Genomic DNA, 18978 nt, shown 5'->3' with positions numbered 1-18978 from the left:
GAAAAACACCCAAACGTCATTCCGGACGGCAATATAAAAGAGAAATGGTTTCAACCGAAAGCAAAACAACAACAAAATGAGGACAAGTAATCGTCAAAAAACCACCAACTTCTATCTTCTAAATTACTAATCAAACAAGTCTTCAGTTTGAACCCGCCCGCGTGTGAACAAGATCAAAGTACAGAAAGTTGGAGGCAGGACTGCGTGCTCAACTATACATCTGTTGCTAGAAGTATGGTTTATATATATAGCCATGAAGAGCGAGCCATTCCCATCCACAGCCACAAGGTCCACAACCACTGCAGAGAAACAACCTTTCTTCTCAATCCAAATTCATATACACAGCTTAATCTTATATATCTTCCATAGATATATATGCTCATGGCCAACGACATTCACGTTAGTACCATTCTCTTTTCCCTTTTCATTCTCCCCAGCTTCTTTCTCCATTCAACGGATGGAGCAGCAACCTACAATGTCTTGAGCTATGGTGCTAAATCAGATGGAGCCACAGACAACAGTGCAGCATTTCTCAAGGCATGGTCAGCAGTGTGTGCTCAATCGGATGCAGCAGTAACCATGTACGTGCCCTCCGGCTCCTTCTTGCTTCACCCCACCATGTTCACTGGCCCTTGCAAGAGCAAAAGTACTGTTGTTCAGATCGACGGCAACTTGGTTGCTTCGTCGGACTACAATCTATATGAGGCAGCAGGTTACTGGCTCAAGTTCAAAAATGTTCAGGGACTGACCTTCGAAGGAGGCCAACTGGATGCCAAGGGTTCAGCGTTGTGGGAATGCAAGGCACAGAAGACGAACTGTCCTGATGGGGCAAGAGTAAGTTCAGCACTGCTTGTTAATCCAACAGCTAGCTTCCTTCTTTCTTTCTCTCTCTCTCTCTCTCTTGTTGATTTAGTGCATGAGAATGACCTTATTCTTATTCTTTCTTTCAGTCGCTCGTCTTCAATGATGCCAAAGATATTAAATTGAAGGGATTCACCTCTCTGAACAGTGAACTTTTCAACATTGTGATCGACACGAGCAGCAACGTGCAAGTGGATGGGCTGAATATTCAGTCCGCAGCCACTAGTCCCAACACAGATGGGATACACGTGGAGCAGTCGTCTGGTGTTACCATCACAAACACTTATATCAAGACCGGAGATGATTGCATATCCATTGGTCAGGGCACACAAAATCTATGGATAGAGAAAGTCACTTGTGGACCTGGCCATGGTATAAGGTAAACATATGTATGTTTAAGAGACAAATTAAGAAATGCCGGAGAGATTAATTTGCATGCTCACTACTATACATATGTGTTTGTCTTCTGCTAAAAAGAATGTCTATTGTTGAATGACAGTATCGGGAGCCTTGGGAAAAGTGCTAACGAAGCTGGGGTGCAGAATGTTACTGTGAAGAACGTGGCATTTAGTGGTACAACAAACGGGTTGAGAATAAAATCATGGGAAAGAAGTAGCAACGGCTTTGCTAAACAAATCTTGTTTGATGGTGCGACGATGGACAATGTGAAGAACCCCATCATAATAGACCAGCATTACTGTCCTCACAATGAAGGTTGCCCCACTGAGGTAGCTATATTGAGAACTTTCTCATATTATTATCAAACCAATGGGGGTTAAGATTTTAATTTTAAAATTCATGATCAAAATGCCGCCAATGTTCATAAAAATGGCTATTAATTTGTTGTCATTTGCAGAATTCTGGAGTCAAGATCTCGAATGTAGTGTACAAGAACATCAATGGAACATCAGCAACTCAAGTGGCGGTTGATTTCTCATGCAGCGCAAGTGCACCTTGCCAAGGGATCAGTATGGCGAATGTGCAGCTGACATACAAGGGCCAGCCTGCTAAGTCCTCCTGTGAACATGCATTCGGAAGTGCAACCGGCACAATGGTTCCATCCAGTTGCCTGCAATCATCGGGCAGCTCCAACCGTCGACTTATGGCTTTCGTCTCCAACAATTGAATGGCGCCCATTTATTTAATTCATTGATTTGTATAAGCAAATGATACGAATAAAAGAAATTGTTATTCTTTTGTGCTTTCAATAACGTGGATGTATACAAAAATTACCGAAAGGAAAATAAATTTGAGTATCGTTGTTTGGTGTTCATTTGATGGTGCATGTATATATTGAGAAAGTTGAGAAGGCAAATATTTGAGACGGTTCTTTTGTTCTTGGCTGCTGAAGTTGATCATGGCTTGCACATATATGATAAAACTTTTTACATTGAATGGTTCCGTGGAGGCTGATCATGAGCTGCCCAATAAACATCATTCAATATAATGAGATCTTTTGTAAAAGCACAACATCAAATATTAGATGACAAGCACATTTGACGGACGCTTGATGACCTACCTCACCAGCTCAACCAAAGAGGAAACTTGGCTCTTATCTTCTCTATTTTTGTTTTGAAAGACAGTAGTAACATGTTGTCCTTGAGATAAAATGGCAACGGATATGCACAACAAGAGCTAGTACTTTAGTTAAGCTTCTTTCAGGTAAAGGTTTATTGCATAGGGATATTAATTGATCAAATTCAAATCTGATATGGGTTTTATGAGATGTTCATGTATTAAAATCCACAATCAAATCTGCACCCAACTTTTAATTAAAACACAACCGAGAAGACCCATATTATTATATATTGAAAACTGTTTTTTCATAGTATATGGATATTAATACAACCCAATCAGATATTTATTTGAAACCAAATTTGAATCGAAATCCTTCTCGGTGTCATTTTTCAAAGCCAAATAGAAATCCAACTTTTTTGAAACTATTCAATCAGAGTTTTGATTTACCACCTAGAGATAAATAGTGGCGGACCACATGTGGCCATGTGTGGGCAGTTGATCACACAGTTCCACCTAATTTCTTTATTTATATATTGATACCGCTCATTTATACATGGTGAGTACAAGTTGCGTTCATACATATCAGCACCACATAATTGTCAGATATGAGAGGATTAATGCCACAACATCAGTGCAGAAAGGAAAGGATATACAAATCACCATGCCGAAAATAGAGGATGAAAAGAAAAGGAAGACGATCCATCTCGGGTAATCCGTGTCAACTCAGCTTCTCAAGAATCTAGTTTCCATTGACCGTCTCCTCATATGCACGTGAGATCATTTTCACTTTTCTATCAATATTATGGAATTGAATAAAATAAGATTGGTTTCGCAACATCCACTTCGACTGGGCCTACACATTTATCAACAAAACAAACATTTATCAACAAAACAATCACGGTGCTTAATTAGTGTTGCCGTTGCTCAGCAATTCGATGAGAGGTCTAAACTGCTTTCCTTTCTCCGATCACTAGGATTTAGGATTGCTTCAAAATCTGAGTATACAAGGTCGGATCCAGTGCCGTCAGGCGAGCTAATAAAGCTGTTCCTTCCTGTGTCTTTTCCTTCAATAGCTCGAAACGAAAAGCTCGGTTATGCGATAATTAGTGATTAACAATTGCCGGCATAAAAGTGATGAGGCTCCTAGTAAGGAATCTGGAAAAGTGGAGGCCTGCACTTGAAATGATAGCTACGAATTTCAGGCACCGACAACCCGTGGAGATGTTACTATTAATTAATTGTCTAAGTCAAGTAAAGTAAGTAATTCAATTTTGAGCACATGAACGAAATCAAGGGCAATGCATTCAGGCTCTGCAAAACAGCTAAACAGGATTTTGCTTTCTACAAGGCCAAAACAAGATCAACGGTGACCCGAACAACCTAATTGTAAAAAATTGGCCGTGGACACGTCAATTGCATGATCTTCCATTCCGCCATTCTTCACAACATTAACTTACGAGACATGGCCAAATGGCTGGATTACTTTGAATTACTAGAGTTGTCGTTCATATATATATGTGTGTGTGTGTATAGACCTTATCATTGACGTTCCATCCAGTCACATGCACACATCATATGGCTACTCGCACTAAGGATGGAACATTGAATGCAAACACCTTTTGTCTGCTTACTTGTAGAACTTGTGGCCACGCCGTTCGGGACCCCCATTGCCAGCAAGCCATGGATAATGAAATTATGGAAGCTTTTATAACTGTAGCTGTCTAGAAACTTTCAAAAGGGAGATTTTCCCATGACACACTCAGTACTCTTATAAGGTCTAGACTAAGTTAAATAATGGTTAAGCATACTTATAAATGTTGAAAAGATACGGATGATTCTAAAACCTAGCACCAAGCTAGCTGACCACGAAGATATGATATCCACATGAAAGAAGACCTAGGAATCAACTCAAGTATGATTTCAGCCATAGAACAATTAGTATTTTTATACATTTTTAGAATCAACGTATAGATCGACTTCTTGATCAGCTTACAAAACACTATTTACCACTTGAGAAGAAATTCTACAGTTTTTGATAAAACCATTACATGGATACGTTGAAATTCCATTAGTCATAAAAGCTATAAAGAAGGTGAGGCTAGAATCGGATCTAGTACAGCCAAATAAGGCAGGAGGCGCCAGAATCTTCATCTGATCCGTTCTCTGTTTCAGAAGGGTCTCTCTTTGTGTCTCTCTTTATAGCTCCCAGATTTAATCCATGAGCATCTGAATCTGATTATCGGATCCGCAAGCTTGCCCGCGTGTTATCGTGCACCAAATGTTTTCTACTTTGAAGAATCTAATTCCTGTTGAATTTCTCATACGAGATAATAATTTTGACTTTCCTATCAATCGTATATAGTGAATTGAACAAATTAAGAACGACAGTGTTGTGTTCCATTTCGACCGTCTGGGCGTGCACAGATTTAGTTATTAATGAAACCATCACGCCTTATTGTTTGTTGTCCCGCAAATATATTCAAACTGCATTGCAATGCCCATTCAAAACCGGATGCTATGGATGACGACGAACAAACATACGCATGAGGATCAGGTTGCACCATGCAAAAAAGCTTTTTCACATCATATATGGTATGGTCCTTAAATGTATGTTACTATCTAAGAGGATATGAAGACACATAAATGTAGCTGATCAAAGTTACTGAAGGATATTAATTGTTCTTCATTAAATAAATAAACAGATAATGTGTATAAATCAATTGTCCATGTAAATTAGAGAAATATTGGTCAAATTTAATTGAGATCTAGTGTTCCACGTGCATGTCCAACAGAGGTGCTTGTCGTCTAATATTCCATCGATATGTAAGATCTCCTCTTTGGAAAGAATGAGGTCTGACGTTATTGTGCAGCTCATGGTCAAAGCTTCCACGGTACCACAAAGTCAAAGTTTTATCCATCCATCATACATGCATCAAGAGAAGAGCTAGGAAATTGCAGGGGCAATATTATCGTTTCAAAATTTTAATAAGTCGAAATATAAATTTTTTTAATATTTTTTATAGATTAAACTCAATTTTTAAAATTTTACACGTAAAATTTTGATTTTCTAGGAATTTGAATGGGGCATGGCTCCCATGTCTTGGCGGCCTATGTATACAGCCACACCATTTGCAAAAGTATAAGGTCAACATATAAAACAAGTTCTCTTACGTAAATTAAATAAATTTGGTGGTGAATCGTTTGAACTTGTAAGGGATAGAATGGTCAACCAAAAGGTTTTAGCGGTTACCATTTATGATGCAGCTTAACCACCGTTGCTTTAGGACATAATCTTACAATTTTGTTGAAGTGCTTGATAAGAGACATGGCACTTATAGTCAAATTAAACGAGATAGAGAACACTTTGGTGAAGAGAATACTATATATTAATTTCGAAAGATGTACTGAAAATTTTAATTTATTATATATTATCATTTTCTATGAAAAAAGGATTTAAATGAAAATAAAGTCGTCTCCGTGTACCTATTTCTTTCAAAAGCTCGCACCAAACAGAACTAATTCTAAGTGAATTTCAGGACAAGTGAATGATTGTTTCTGGAATAATAACAACAAAGTCTAATTCATTCTCAACTTACAATCCTAAGGCAGACAACGCACGGACAGATTATAGTATAGAAAGAAATTACATAACATAATTTTGCTTGCAACTAATCCACGCACAAGGAGCATGCACGCATTGGAAAACACCCAAACGTCATTCCGAACAGCAATATTACCTTGAAAAGAGATATGGTTTGGACGGGATTAGGAAAACAACGAAAAAATGAGGACAATTAATCGTTAAAAAGTCTCTGACTTGCATCTATCTTTTGAATTACTAATCAAACAAGTTTTCTATTTTGAATTCATCCGCGTGTGTGAACATTATCAAAGTATAGAAAGCTGGAGGCTGGAGTACGTGCTCAGCTATACCTCTGTTGCTAGAAGCCAGCTGAAACCTCCCTAGATGGTGTATATATATAGCCATGAAGAGCCAGCCATTCCCATCCACAGCCACAAGGTCCAAAACCACTGCAGAGAAACAACCTTTCTTCTCAATCCAAGTTCATATACACAGCCTAATTATATATCTTCCATAGATATATATGCTCATGGCCAACGACATTCACGTTAGTACCATTCTCTTTTCCCTTTTCGTTCTCTCCAGCTTCTTTCTCCATTCAACGGATGGAGCAGCAACCTACAATGTCTTGAGCTATGGTGCTAAAGCAGATGGAGCCACAGACAACAGTGCAGCATTTCTCAAGGCATGGTCAGCAGTGTGTGCTCAGTCGGATGCAGCAGTAACCATGTAGGTGCCCTCCGGCTCCTTCTTGCTTCACCCAACCATGTTCACTGGCCCTTGCAAGAGCAAAAGTACTGTTGTTCAGATCGACGGCAACTTGGTTGCTTCGTCGGACTACAATCTATATGAGGCAGCAGGTTACTGGCTCAAGTTCACAAATGTTCAGGGACTGACCTTCCAAGGAGGCCAACTGGATGCCAAGGGTTCAGCGTTGTGGGAATGCAAGGCACAGAAGACGAACTGTCCTGATGGGGCAAGAGTAAGTTCAGCACTGCTTATTAATCCAACAGCTAGCTTCCTTCTTTCTTTCTCTTGTTGATTTAGTGCATGAGAATGACCTTATTCTTATTCTTTGTTTCAGTCGCTCGTCTTCAATGATGCCAAAGATATTAAATTGAAGGGATTCACCTCTCTGAACAGTGAACCTTTCAACATTGTGATCGACACGAGCAGCAACGTGCAAGTGGATGGGCTGAATATTCAGTCCGCAGCCACTAGTCCTAACACAGATGGGATACACGTGGAGCAGTCGTCTGGTGTTACCATCACAAACACTTATATCAAGACGGGAGATGATTGCATATCTATTGGTCAAGGAACACAAAATCTATGGATAGAGAAAGTCACTTGTGGACCTGGCCATGGTATAAGGTAAACATATGTATGTTTAAGAGACAGATTAAGAAATGCCGGAGAGATTAATTTGCATGCTCACTACTATACATATGTGTTTGTCTTCTGCTAAAAAGAATGTCTATTGTTGAATGACAGTATCGGGAGCCTTGGGAAAAGTGCAAACGAAGCTGGGGTGCAGAATGTTACTGTGAATAACGTGGCATTTAGTGGTACAACAAACGGGTTGAGAATAAAATCTTGGGAAAGAAGTAGCAACGGCTTTGCTAAACAAATCTTGTTTGATGGTGCGACAATGGACAATGTGAAGAACCCCATCATAATAGACCAGCATTACTGTCCTCACAATGAAGGATGCCCCACTGAGGTAGCTATATTGAGAACTTTCTCATATTATTATCAAACCAATGGGGGTTAAGATTTTAATTTTAAAATTCATGATCAAAATGCCGCCAATGTTCATAAAAATGGCTATTAATTTGTTGTCATTTGCAGAATTCTGGAGTCAAGATCTCGAATGTAGTGTACAAGAACATCAATGGAACATCAGCAACTCAAGTGGCGGTTGATTTCTCATGCAGCGCAAGTGCACCTTGCCAAGGAATCAGTATGGCGAATGTGCAGCTGACATACAAGGGCCAGCCTGCTAAGTCCTCCTGTGAACATGCATTCGGAAGTGCAACTGGCACAATGGTTCCATCCAGTTGCCTGCAATCATCGAGCAGCTCCAACCGTCGACTTATGGCTTTCGTCTCCAACAATTGAACAGCGCCCATTTATTTAATTCATTGATTTGTATAAGCAAATGATACGAATAAAAGAAATTGTTATTCTTTTGTGCTTTCAATAACGTGGATGTATACAAAAATTACCGAAAGGAAAATAAATTTGAGTATCGTTGTTTGGTATTCATTTGATGGTGCATGTATATATTGAGAAAGTTGAGAAGTCCAATATTTGAGACGTTTCTATTGTTCTTGGCTGCTGAAGTTGATCATGGCTTAAACATATATGATAAAACTTTTTACATTGAATGGTTCCGCGGAGGCTGATCATGAGCTGCCCAATAGACATCATTCAATATAAGGAGATCTTTTTTAAAAGCACAACATCAAATATTAGATGACAAGCACATTTGACGGACGCGTGGAACACTCTCAATTAAATTTAACCTCTTATAAGTGAAAATTAATTAATTTGGTCCGAATACTCATCCTAATATATACTCAATTAGGATAACTTATATATATATATATATATATATATACTTTGGCAATAAATTTCAAATTTTTAAAGATTATCAACTTGCAAATCGGAAAATTTGTTCTTAGATGTCAATATAAAAAGAAGCATTTTTTGTAGCACGGTGTTGGCAATTGCCGACAAGTTGTCCACACCTACCTCACCAGCTCAACCAATGAGGAAACTTGGGTCTTATCTTCCCTATTTTTGTTTTGAAAGACCGTAGTAACATGTTGTCCTTGAGATAAAATGGCAATGGATATGTACAACAAGAGCTAGTACTTTAGTTTGGCTTCTTTCAGGTAAAGGTTTATTGCACAGGGATATTAATTGATCAAATTCAAATCTGATATGGGTTTTATGAGATGTTCATGTATTAAAATCCACAACCAAATCTGCACCCAACTTTTAATTAAAACACAACCGAGAAGAACCATATTATTATATATTGAAAACTGTTTTTTCATAGTATATGGATATTCATACGAACCCAATCAGATATTTATTTGAAACCAAATTTGAATCGAAATCCTTCTCGGTGTCATTTTTCAAAGCCAAATCCAAATCCAACCTTTTTAAAACTATTCAATCAGAGTTTTGATTTACCACCTAGAGATCAATAGTGGCGGACCACATGTGGCCATGTGTGGGCAGTTGATCACACAGTTCCACCAAATTTCTATATGTATATATTGATACCGCTCATTTATACATGGTGAGTACAAGTTGCGTTCACATATATCACATTATCAGATAGGAGAGGACTAACGCCACAACATCAGTGCAGAAAGGAAAGGATATACGTATCACCATGCCGAAAATAGAGGATGAAAAGAAAAGGAAGACGATCCATCTCGGGTAATCCGTGTCAACTCAGCATCTCAAGAATCTAAGTTCCATTGACCGTCTCCTCATATGCACGTGAGATCATTTTCACTTTTCTATCAATATTATGGAGTTGATCAAAATAAGATTGGTTTCGCAACATCCACTTCGACTGGGCCTACACATTTATTAACAAAACAATCACGGTGCTTAATTAGTGTTGCTGTTGCTCAGCAATTCGATGAGAGGTCTAAACTGCTTTCCTTTCTCCTATCATTAGGATTTAGGATTGCTTCAAAACTTGAGTATACAAGCTCGGATTCAGTGCGGTCAGGTGGGCTAATAAAGCTGTTCCTTCCTGTGTCTTTTCCTTCAATAGCTCGAAACAAAAAGCTCGGTTATGCGATAATTAGTGATTAACAATTGCCGGCATTGTAGAGTCATCACCGACTCTCCCACCGACTCTCTTGAGATGAGTCGAGAAGACTCATGAGGCTTTGAGCCTCTCTTTTAAGTCGGTGGTTATAATGTCGGTACTGATTAAAAAGAAAGAAAAATAATTAAAAAAGAAACAATGTGGAAATCGATGGAAGCTTCATTCACCGACCTCCTCTCCTATAAATAGGGGATGATGGTTGTGGGGTACGTGTGGAAAAGAGTGAGTGTGTGTGAAAAAATTGTGAGTGTGGTTGAGTCATTTATGTGCTCACTTTGTGAGCGTGTGAGGTGTGTGAGCTTGTGAGGTGTGTGAGAGTTGTGCTCAGTGCAAGAGCGTCGGGCTTGGAGGTATTTAGGTGTGGAAGTTCACTACGTGAGCGAGGTGAGTTTTCTTGAGCCTCCTTGTAATGTTTATTTTGATGAATAAATAGTTGATATTTTAAAGTATACTCTTTCAAAGTTATTATTGAGTATTATTTTGGACGTCGAGACTCTGCTAGATTTTCTCCGCATAAATTTGAGTTTGTAGCTGAGTTATATTTAGGGCCCGCATTACGTTTTCCAACAAGTGGTATCAGAGCGAGGTTCTGTCCGAGGGCCGATTTATTGGAATAATTATATCTTGAAATTATGGCGGCATTAGCAGTTGCATTAAACAATATTGAGAAACTTAACAATAGCAATTATGGCTATTGGAAATCCTGTATGGAGTCGTATTTTCTAGGACAAGAATTATGGGAGATAGTATTGGGATCAGACACTAATGTTCCTGTCGACGAGGAAGCGAAGAAGAAATGGATGATCAAAGCAGGAAAAGCTTTATTTGCAATTAAGGTATCAATCGAGAAAGACTTATTAGAGCATATACGAGATGCTACGACTCCTAAAGAAGCATGGGATGCTTTTGCAACCCTATTTTCTCGAGCTAATGATGCCCGCCTACAATTGTTAGAAAATGATCTAGCTACATTAACTCAGAGAAGCATGTCAATAGCAGAATATTTTATGAAGGTTAAAAATATCTGTAGAGAGATATCTCAAATTGATCCTGAGTCAAAGATCAGTGAGGCCCGTATGCAGAGAATTCTTATTCGTGGACTTCGTCCAGAATTTGGTAGTTTTATAATTGGTGTTTAAGGCTGGCCAGTTCAACCAACTTTGTTGGAGTTAGAAAATCTATTGATCAATCAAGAAACATTAGCAAAGCAGATGGCTGGGCTTTCTCTCAAGGGAAATAATGAGGAAGTTTTGTTTAGTAAGGGTCAGAGATCACGTTGGCCAGCTAAGCCAGTCATTAGGTCTCCAAGTAGAAACATTGATGACAAGAAAGAGAAAAATGTACAAAAGAAAACAACTACACAGCAGTGGAGACCAAAGGTGAAATGTTTTAGATGTGGGAAGTTGGGTCATATTGCTCGTGACTGCAGAGTCAGAATAAATGAAGGAAATGCAGTCATGACGAGTAAACAAAATGGGGGAGCTAATGAGACTGTACAGAAAAATTCGTTTTTGTACTCAATGGAGGTAAAAGAAAATATTATGCAAGAAAGATGCAATTTCGCTCATACAAAACCCGTAAAAGAAAAAGAAGAGAAGATCAATTATCAAACTGATTGGATAATTGATTCTGGATGCTCAAATCATATGACCGGTGATGAGAGCAAGTTCGTAAGTCTGAAAGAATATGATGGAAATCGAGTTGTTGTTACTGCTAACAACACAAAGCTCCCAGTGGCACATATTGGAGAAGCAGAGATTATAGCCAACTTCGGCAAAGACCGGATTTTACGGAACGTTTACCATGTTCCAGGAATGACAAAGAATTTGTTGTCTGTGCCACAACTAACAGCTTTAGGGCACTATGTTTTGTTCGACCCAAATGATGTAAAAGTTTATAAGGATGCAGATGTTCAAAGAACTCCCATGTTTGAAGGAAGGAAAGTTGAGTCAATATATGTCTTGTCTGCAGAAACAGCATATATTGACAAAGCAAAGAAGCATGACACTGCAGATATCTGGCATGAGAGACTCGCTCATGTTGGATACAACAAACTTCGAGAGATGTCTACCAAGGGGCAGTTGATTGGCCTGCCCAAGCTTGAGGTACGAACTGACAAAGTATGCCCAGGATGTCAGCATGGAAAGGCGCACAGGAGGCCATACAAAGAATCAAAATATAGAGCTAAAGCGCCATTCGAACTTGTGCATTCAGACGTATTCGGCAAAGTACCAGACCCATCAGTTGGAGGTAAGTGGTATTTTATCACTTTTATTGATGATTTTTCGAGATATACTTGGGTCTATTTTATGAAAGAAAAGTCTGAAGCACTTGAAAAATTTAAGGAGTTTCACCAGATGGTGAAAAATGAACTTGGGCATAGAATTCGGTGTCTACGAACCGATAATGGTGGCGAATATACATCCAATATGTTTATGGCATACACGAGGCAACATGGTATTCAAAGACAATTCACATGTGCCAATACACCACAACAAAATGGAGTGGCAGAAAGGAAAAACCGCCACATAGCAGAAACATGTCGAAGTATGATGCATGCAAAGAACATGCCAGCAAGATTTTGGGCTGAGTGTGTCTGCACCGCTGTACACGTAATTAATCGACTACCAATGCCAAGATTTAATTTCAAGTCTCCATATGAATTGCTTTATAAAAATAAGCCATCTGTGAGCTATTTTAGAGTTTTTGGTTGTGTATGTTATGTTTTTATATCTGAGCAGCACAGGACTAAATTCGACAAGAAGGCACAAAGGTGTGTCTTTGTTGGATATGATCCATATCGAAAGGGATGGAGATGTGCTAATCCTAGCACATGACGAGTTTATGTTTCTCGCGACGTCATCTTCGATGAAGCATCATCGTGGTGGTCAGAAGAAAAGCAAGCGCTTCCAGACTCTCCAGTTTTTGAGAAAGATGTTCGAAACAAAATACAATTCGAGATGAATCAAGGCGAACCTGAGTCGGAAGTTCTAGAAGCAAGACGACCTGATAAACAGGTCCAAATGTCTGAACATAAGTTCAAGACAAGAAGGACGAGCAGATCCATGGAGAACAGGAGTAAGTCCTGTCCAACAAAGAAGTGCAGAAGAAGAAATGCCATCACAACTTGAAGAGCTAGAAGAAGCACCAATAGCACTAAGAAGATCAACGAGAATACGAAAACCAAATCCAAAGTATGTAGATGCAGACTGTGCCATCATGGAGGAGATCGAGCCAGCTTCTTTTGAAGAAGCAAAAGATGTTGAAAAGTGGCAATCAGCAATGAAAGATGAAATAAAGACATTAAAGCATAACGAAACCTGGGAGCTCGTACCAAAGCCTGCAGGAGTAAAGCCCATTACTTGTAAATGGGTTTACAAAATAAAAAGAAAGACAGATGGCTCAGTTGATAGATATAAGGCTCGACTAGTCGCGAGAGGATTTTCTCAGCAGTATAATATTGATTTTGAAGAAACTTTTAGTCCTGTTGCGAAAATCACATCCGTACGTGTTCTGATAGCCATTGCTGCAAGCAAATCCTGAAAACTATGGCAAATGGATGTAAAAAATGCTTTCTTATATGGAGATCTTGACCATGAAATCTATATGGAGCAGCCTCAAGGATTCAAATCTCCAAACAAACCAGACTACGTCTGCAAGTTAAGAAAAGCACTCTATGGACTGAAGCAAGCACCCAGAGCATGGTATGGAAAAATAGCTGAGTTTTTGGTGTTTAGTGGATTTCAAGTCTCAGCAGATTCAAGTCTCTTCGTCAAGGCAAGAGGTATAAAACTTACTATCTTGTTAATTTATGTTGATGATTTAATTATCACTGGAGATGACAATGAAGAAATTAATCTTATTCGAGAACATCTCACGGTGAGATTTGAAATGAAAGAGCTGGGAGAGTTGCGACACTTCCTTGGATTGGAAATTGATTATGAATCTAAAGAACTATTTTTAAGTCAAAAGAAGTATGCTCATGACTTACTACGTAAGTATGGTATGCTCAAATGCAAACCTATCTCAACACCAATTGAGATAAATGCAAAGCTTAGAACTGACGAAGGAGACAAGCTAGAAGACGTTATTATGTATCGGCAACTAGTTGGAAGCCTAATCTACTTAACATTGACAAGACCAGACATTGCCTATGCAGTTGGTGTCGTGAGCAGGTTTATGCAAACTCCAAGAAAAACACATTTAGAAGCAGTAAAAAGAATATTAAGGTATATCAAAGGAACTCTTGACTTTGGTATACTTTATGAAAGAGGGACAATTTGTCAAGTTGTTGGTCATTGTGATGCGGATTATGCTGGAGACTTATCAACTCGAAGATCGACCACTGGATATACATTCAGTCTTGGAAGTGGTGCAATTTCATGGTGCAGCAAGAGACAGCCGACAGTTTCACTGTCTACAACAGAAGCTGAATATAGAGCAGCATCTCAAGCAGCACAAGAATGTGTGTGGTTGATGCGACTGCTGAAAGACATTAAACAAGACGTGGATTATGCAGTGAGACTCTACTGCGATAATCAAAGTGCAGTCAGACTTGCAGAAAATCCTGTCTTCCATGCTCGAACAAAACACATAGAAGTAGAACATCATTTTATCAGAGAAAAGGTACTCAGAAGAGAAATTCAATTGCAGCCAATCGCTTCAGAAGATCAAGTTGCTGACATCTTTACCAAAGGCCTGCCAGTGCAAACGTTCACCAAGTTTCGAAGAATGTTAGGAGTCATAAATAGAGAGTCGGTAATAAGGGAGAGATTGTAGAGTCATCACCGACTCTCTTGAAATGAGTCGAGAATACTCATGAGGCTTTGAGCCTCTCTTTTAAGTCGGTGGTTATAATGTCGGTACTGATTAAAAAGAAAGAAAAATAATTAAAAAAGAAACAATGTGGAAATCGGTGGAAGCTTCATCCACCGACCTCCTCTCCTATAAATAGGGGATGATGGTTGAGGGGTACGTGTGGAAAAGAGTGAGTGTGTGTGAAAAAATTGTGAGTGTGGTTGAGTCATTTATGTGCTCACTTTGTGAGCGTGTGAGGTGTGTGAGCTTGTGAGGTGTGTGAGAGTTGTGCTCAGTGCAAGAGCGTCGGGCTTGGAGGTATTTAGGTGTGGAAGTTCACTACGTGAGCGAGGTGAGTTTTCTTGAGCCTCCTTGTAATGTTTATTTTGATGAATAAATAGTTGATATTTTAAAGTATACTCTTTCAAAGTTATTATTGAGTATCATTTTGGACGTCGAGACTCTGCTAGATTTTCTCCGCATAAATTTGAGTTTGTAGCTGAGTTATATTTAGGGCCCGCATTACGTTTTCCAACAGGCATAAAAGTGATGAGGGTCCTAGTAAGGAATCTGGAAAAGTGGAGGCCTACACTTAGAAATTGTAGCTACGAATTTCAGGCACATCTGATGGCTCCTTCTTATGCCGACAACCCGTGGAGATGTTCCAATTAATTAATACTCTAAGTCAAGTAAAGTAAGTATTTCAATTTTGAGCACACGAACGAAATGAAGGGCAATGCATGCAGGCACTGCAAAACAGCTAAACAGGATTTTGCTTTCTACAAGGCCAAAACAAGATCAACTGTGATTTTAAGCTTTGCGATTTTTGTTCTTAAGTGTTGCTCTTTGTTCTTAACAAATGGTGGCAGTTTTCTGCATTTCTTCTGTTATATTATAGCCCCCCAGGTCTTTCCTTCTCTTCATGGAAGCAAAAGCATTATTCCATATAGGAATCATTCTTATATGCTAAACATCGGATAATGTTATCAGAAGATGCTTAAAACATAAAAAATCTGCTCATTGAGTTCACGAAAATCAGTTACTACGCCGCCACTAACGCCATGCAGACTAGTTCTTAACCATCCACATTTACGAATATATGTATATATACATATATCATTGATGTTCCATGCGATGCACACATTAAATGGCTATTCGCGCTAAGGATGCCAACACCTTTTGTCTGCTTACTTGTTCGTGCTGTTATTTCTAAATTCCATAGTGATATTTTAGAACTTGTTCGGGACCCCCATTGCCAGCAAGCCATGGATAATGAATTTATGAAAGCTTTTGTCACTGCAGCTAAGGAGATTTTTCCCATGGCACACTCAGTACTCTTATAAGGTCTAGACTAAGTTAAATTATGGTTACGCATACCTATAAATATTGAAAAGATACGGATGGTTCTGAAACCAAGCACAAAGCTAGCTGACCATGAAGATGTGATATCCACACCAAAGAAGGCCCAGGAAATATTGCTACTTTGTAGAATCTGATTATGCGATCCGCAGGCTTGCCTGCGTGTTATCGGGCACCAAATGTTTGATACCTTGTAGAATCTAATTTCGATTCAAATATTTCTCGTTTGAGATGATAATTTTTGACTTTTCTATCAATAACATATAATGAATTGAACAAATTTAGATCGATAATTTTGGTTTCCATTTCGACCGTCCGGGCTTGTACAGATTTCGCTACTAACTACGAAAGCATCACGCCTAATTGTTTCTTGTCCTGCAAATATTCAAACTGCATTGCAAACGTCATTCAAGCAAGTATATCTATAATTAGGATGAGGTTGTAAGAGGACACATAATTTAGCTGATCTAAGTTATTGAAGGATATTGTTCATCGTTAAATAAGTAATCAAATAATGTGTTGAATTAAATGTCAACGTGGACTACAGAAATAATCGTCAAATTTACACAAGATCTAGAGTTCCACGTGCATGTCCGTCAGAGGTAATTGTCTTCTAATATAATTTGATCGATGTTGTATTTTGATGTAAGACCTCCTTTATAGAATGACATCTGACTTATAAGGTCAACGTATAAACCAAGTTCCCTTACGTAAATTAATTAAAACTGGTAATGGTTGGAATGGTCAAACCAAAAAGCTTTTAGCCGTTACCATTTATGATGCAGCTTGCCTACCCCAGCTTTGGGGCATAATCTTAATATTTTTGATGTTCTTGATCATAAAAGACATGGCTCTTATATTCAAACTGAGCAAGCTAGAGTATGAGGGAATGTTATATTTAACTACGAAAGATGCATTCAAATGTCATAATTTTTTATTATATATTATCCTTTTCCATGAAAAGACTTTTCCACTTTCAAAAAGTCATCTCTTTTCAAGATATGGCACGAAAACAGGAAATCTGAGTAGTAAAGAGACAATATGTATGGCCTTATAAGTTAACAATTGCATGCCATCAAAATAGAGATCCGGCCACTGCCAATAAATTGGGAAAAGTGATTGATTGTTTTAGGAATTGTAACAACAATTTTTTTGAGGCGCAGGACCAAACTGCTTGTCTAATTCTCCATGCACATGTCGCCGGCTGACAAGGCAAGGACAAATTATAATACAGAAAAGATCACATCAAGCTGTCAAAAGAATGGGCAAATACCAATTAATCACAGTTTTAAGCGTAGAAATTGAACTAAATGAATTAATTTCTTATGGGTGGTTATAACTTGTAACCCAAGGTGAATTGAACAGATTAAGATCGGCAGTGTTGTGTTCCAGTTCGATCGATGTTGTAATTTTATGTAAGATCTCCTCTTTGGAATGACGTCTGATGACGTTATTGTGTAACTCATGGTCCAAGGTGCCACGAAGTCAAAGTTTTATCCATCCATCATATATGCAGTCAAGCCAGGGCCCAAATTATCTTTTCAAAATTTTAATACGTCGAAATATATATTTTTTAATATTTTTATATAGACTAAATTCACTTTTTAAAATTTCAAACTTAAGATTTTGATTTTCTAAAAATTTGAGTGGGGGGCATGGCTCCTGTTGTCCCACGCCTTCCCAGGGACAAATAAATTAAAGTTTTTAAATTTTGCTATGGGCTGAAATATTATTTTTTAACTTTTTTATAAAAAATAAGTAAAATTTTTTAAAATTTATATATAATTTTTTGCTGAAATATTATTTTTTAACTTTTTTATAAAAAATAAGTAAAATTTTTTAAAATTTATATATAATTTTTTAAAAAAAAAAAAAGGTTGGGCCAAGGCCCATGCCGACCTGGTTCCCCATAGCAAAACTGGCTATATACGTTATTGGTGCAGAATTTTTTTTGTGTGTAATAATTAATGAGTCAGAGTTAATAGAATGCAAAAAGAAAGGTGAAAAAAATTTAGGAAAAAGAAAAACTCTTATCAATAATCCTCAAAAAAAAAAAAAAATTGGCGTACATGGGTTGCGTGCACCGAACGGCCTACCCAACTCACTCTCGCCGTCGATGCAGACCGTGAACTGCCCAACCGACGTCATATATTTAGAATAGAAGTACCTCTGATGGACACATGGAACATTCTCAATTAAATTTCATGAATTGTTCAGAGCACTTAAAAAATAAATTGTCTGCTTAAACAAGCCAGAGTACTCCCGAGTTGAAAGGATATATACATTATATATAATTTCGAAAGATGTATTCAAACGTCACCATTTTATTACATATTATTGTTTTCCATGGAAAAGACTTTTCCAGATTCACAAAATGAAAATAAAGTGGTTTCTCTAGAAAATCATAGCACAAGATAGTGATCCGGGCCTTGTCAAGAAATCTGGAAAAGTGAATGATTGTTTTTGGAATTATGACAACAAATTCCGGGCACGTGACCAGACTACTTGTCTGATTAATTTCTCTACGCACAAGCCATATAACAAATCCACGCGAAGAAGTAAGATAATTTAATCAACTAAAGTAACTAACTCAGTTTTGAAAGAGAGATCAAATTAAAGGAAAAAATTAATTTCTTAAGAGTGGTTATTATAAATTGTAACCGAATTTTCACAAGGAGCTTGAACGCTTTGAAAAACTCCCAAACCGGACAGCAATATTACCTTGGAAAGAGATATGGTTTGGAGTGAATTAGGAAAACAACGACAAAATGAGGACAATTAATCGTTAAAAAGTCTCTGACTTGCATCTTTCTTTTGAATTACTAATCGAACAAGATTTCTATTTTGAACTCATCCGCGTGTGTGAACATTATCAAAGTATAGAAGGCTGGAGTACGTGCTCAGCTATACCTCTGTTGCCAGAAGCCAACTGAAACCTGCCTAGATGGTGTATATATATATAGCCATGAAGAGCGAGCCATTCCCATCCACAGCCACAAGG

General features: G+C 38.2%; 1 protein-coding gene across 5 annotated transcripts; it reads left to right on the top strand.

Moving 5' to 3' along the window:
• The first annotated feature begins 294 nt into the window (after window positions 1-294).
• LOC116251188 (polygalacturonase-like) lies at window positions 295-8083 on the top strand. Of its 5 annotated transcripts, none has more exons than XM_050076569.1 (5): window positions 295-646; window positions 6758-6944; window positions 7047-7336; window positions 7457-7685; window positions 7814-8083. In XM_050076569.1, exons 1-5 carry the CDS (start codon window positions 540-542, stop codon window positions 8081-8083), a joined length of 1083 nt encoding a protein of 360 aa, XP_049932526.1. In that variant the 5' UTR covers window positions 295-539. The 5 variants fall into 5 exon arrangements, with proteins under 5 accessions (XP_049932526.1, XP_049932523.1, XP_049932525.1 ...); XM_050076566.1 differs by lacking the exons at window positions 6758-6944; window positions 7047-7336 and adding exons at window positions 951-1240; window positions 1361-1575 and having other exon boundaries at window positions 295-834; window positions 7672-7685; XM_050076568.1 differs by lacking the exons at window positions 6758-6944; window positions 7047-7336 and adding an exon at window positions 951-1240 and having other exon boundaries at window positions 295-834.
• The last annotated feature ends 10895 nt before the right edge of the window (window positions 8084-18978 follow it).

Source organism: Nymphaea colorata, chromosome 3 (genome assembly GCF_008831285.2).
Source record: "Nymphaea colorata isolate Beijing-Zhang1983 chromosome 3, ASM883128v2, whole genome shotgun sequence".
Taxonomy (NCBI): domain Eukaryota; kingdom Viridiplantae; phylum Streptophyta; class Magnoliopsida; order Nymphaeales; family Nymphaeaceae; genus Nymphaea; species Nymphaea colorata.
This window is presented reverse-complemented; position numbering and strand designations above follow the sequence as displayed.

Bases quoted from the DNA above. Each gene is read 5' to 3' on its own strand.
- LOC116251188 (XM_050076568.1), top strand. From the start codon at position 376: ATGCTCATGGCCAACGACATTCACGTTAGTACCATTCTCTTTTCCCTT. The intron at 835-950 runs GTAAGTTCAGCA...TCTTTCTTTCAG, and splicing joins ACTGTCCTGATGGGGCAAGA to TCGCTCGTCTTCAATGATGC. The intron at 7,686-7,813 runs GTAGCTATATTG...TGTCATTTGCAG, and splicing joins ATGAAGGATGCCCCACTGAG to AATTCTGGAGTCAAGATCTC.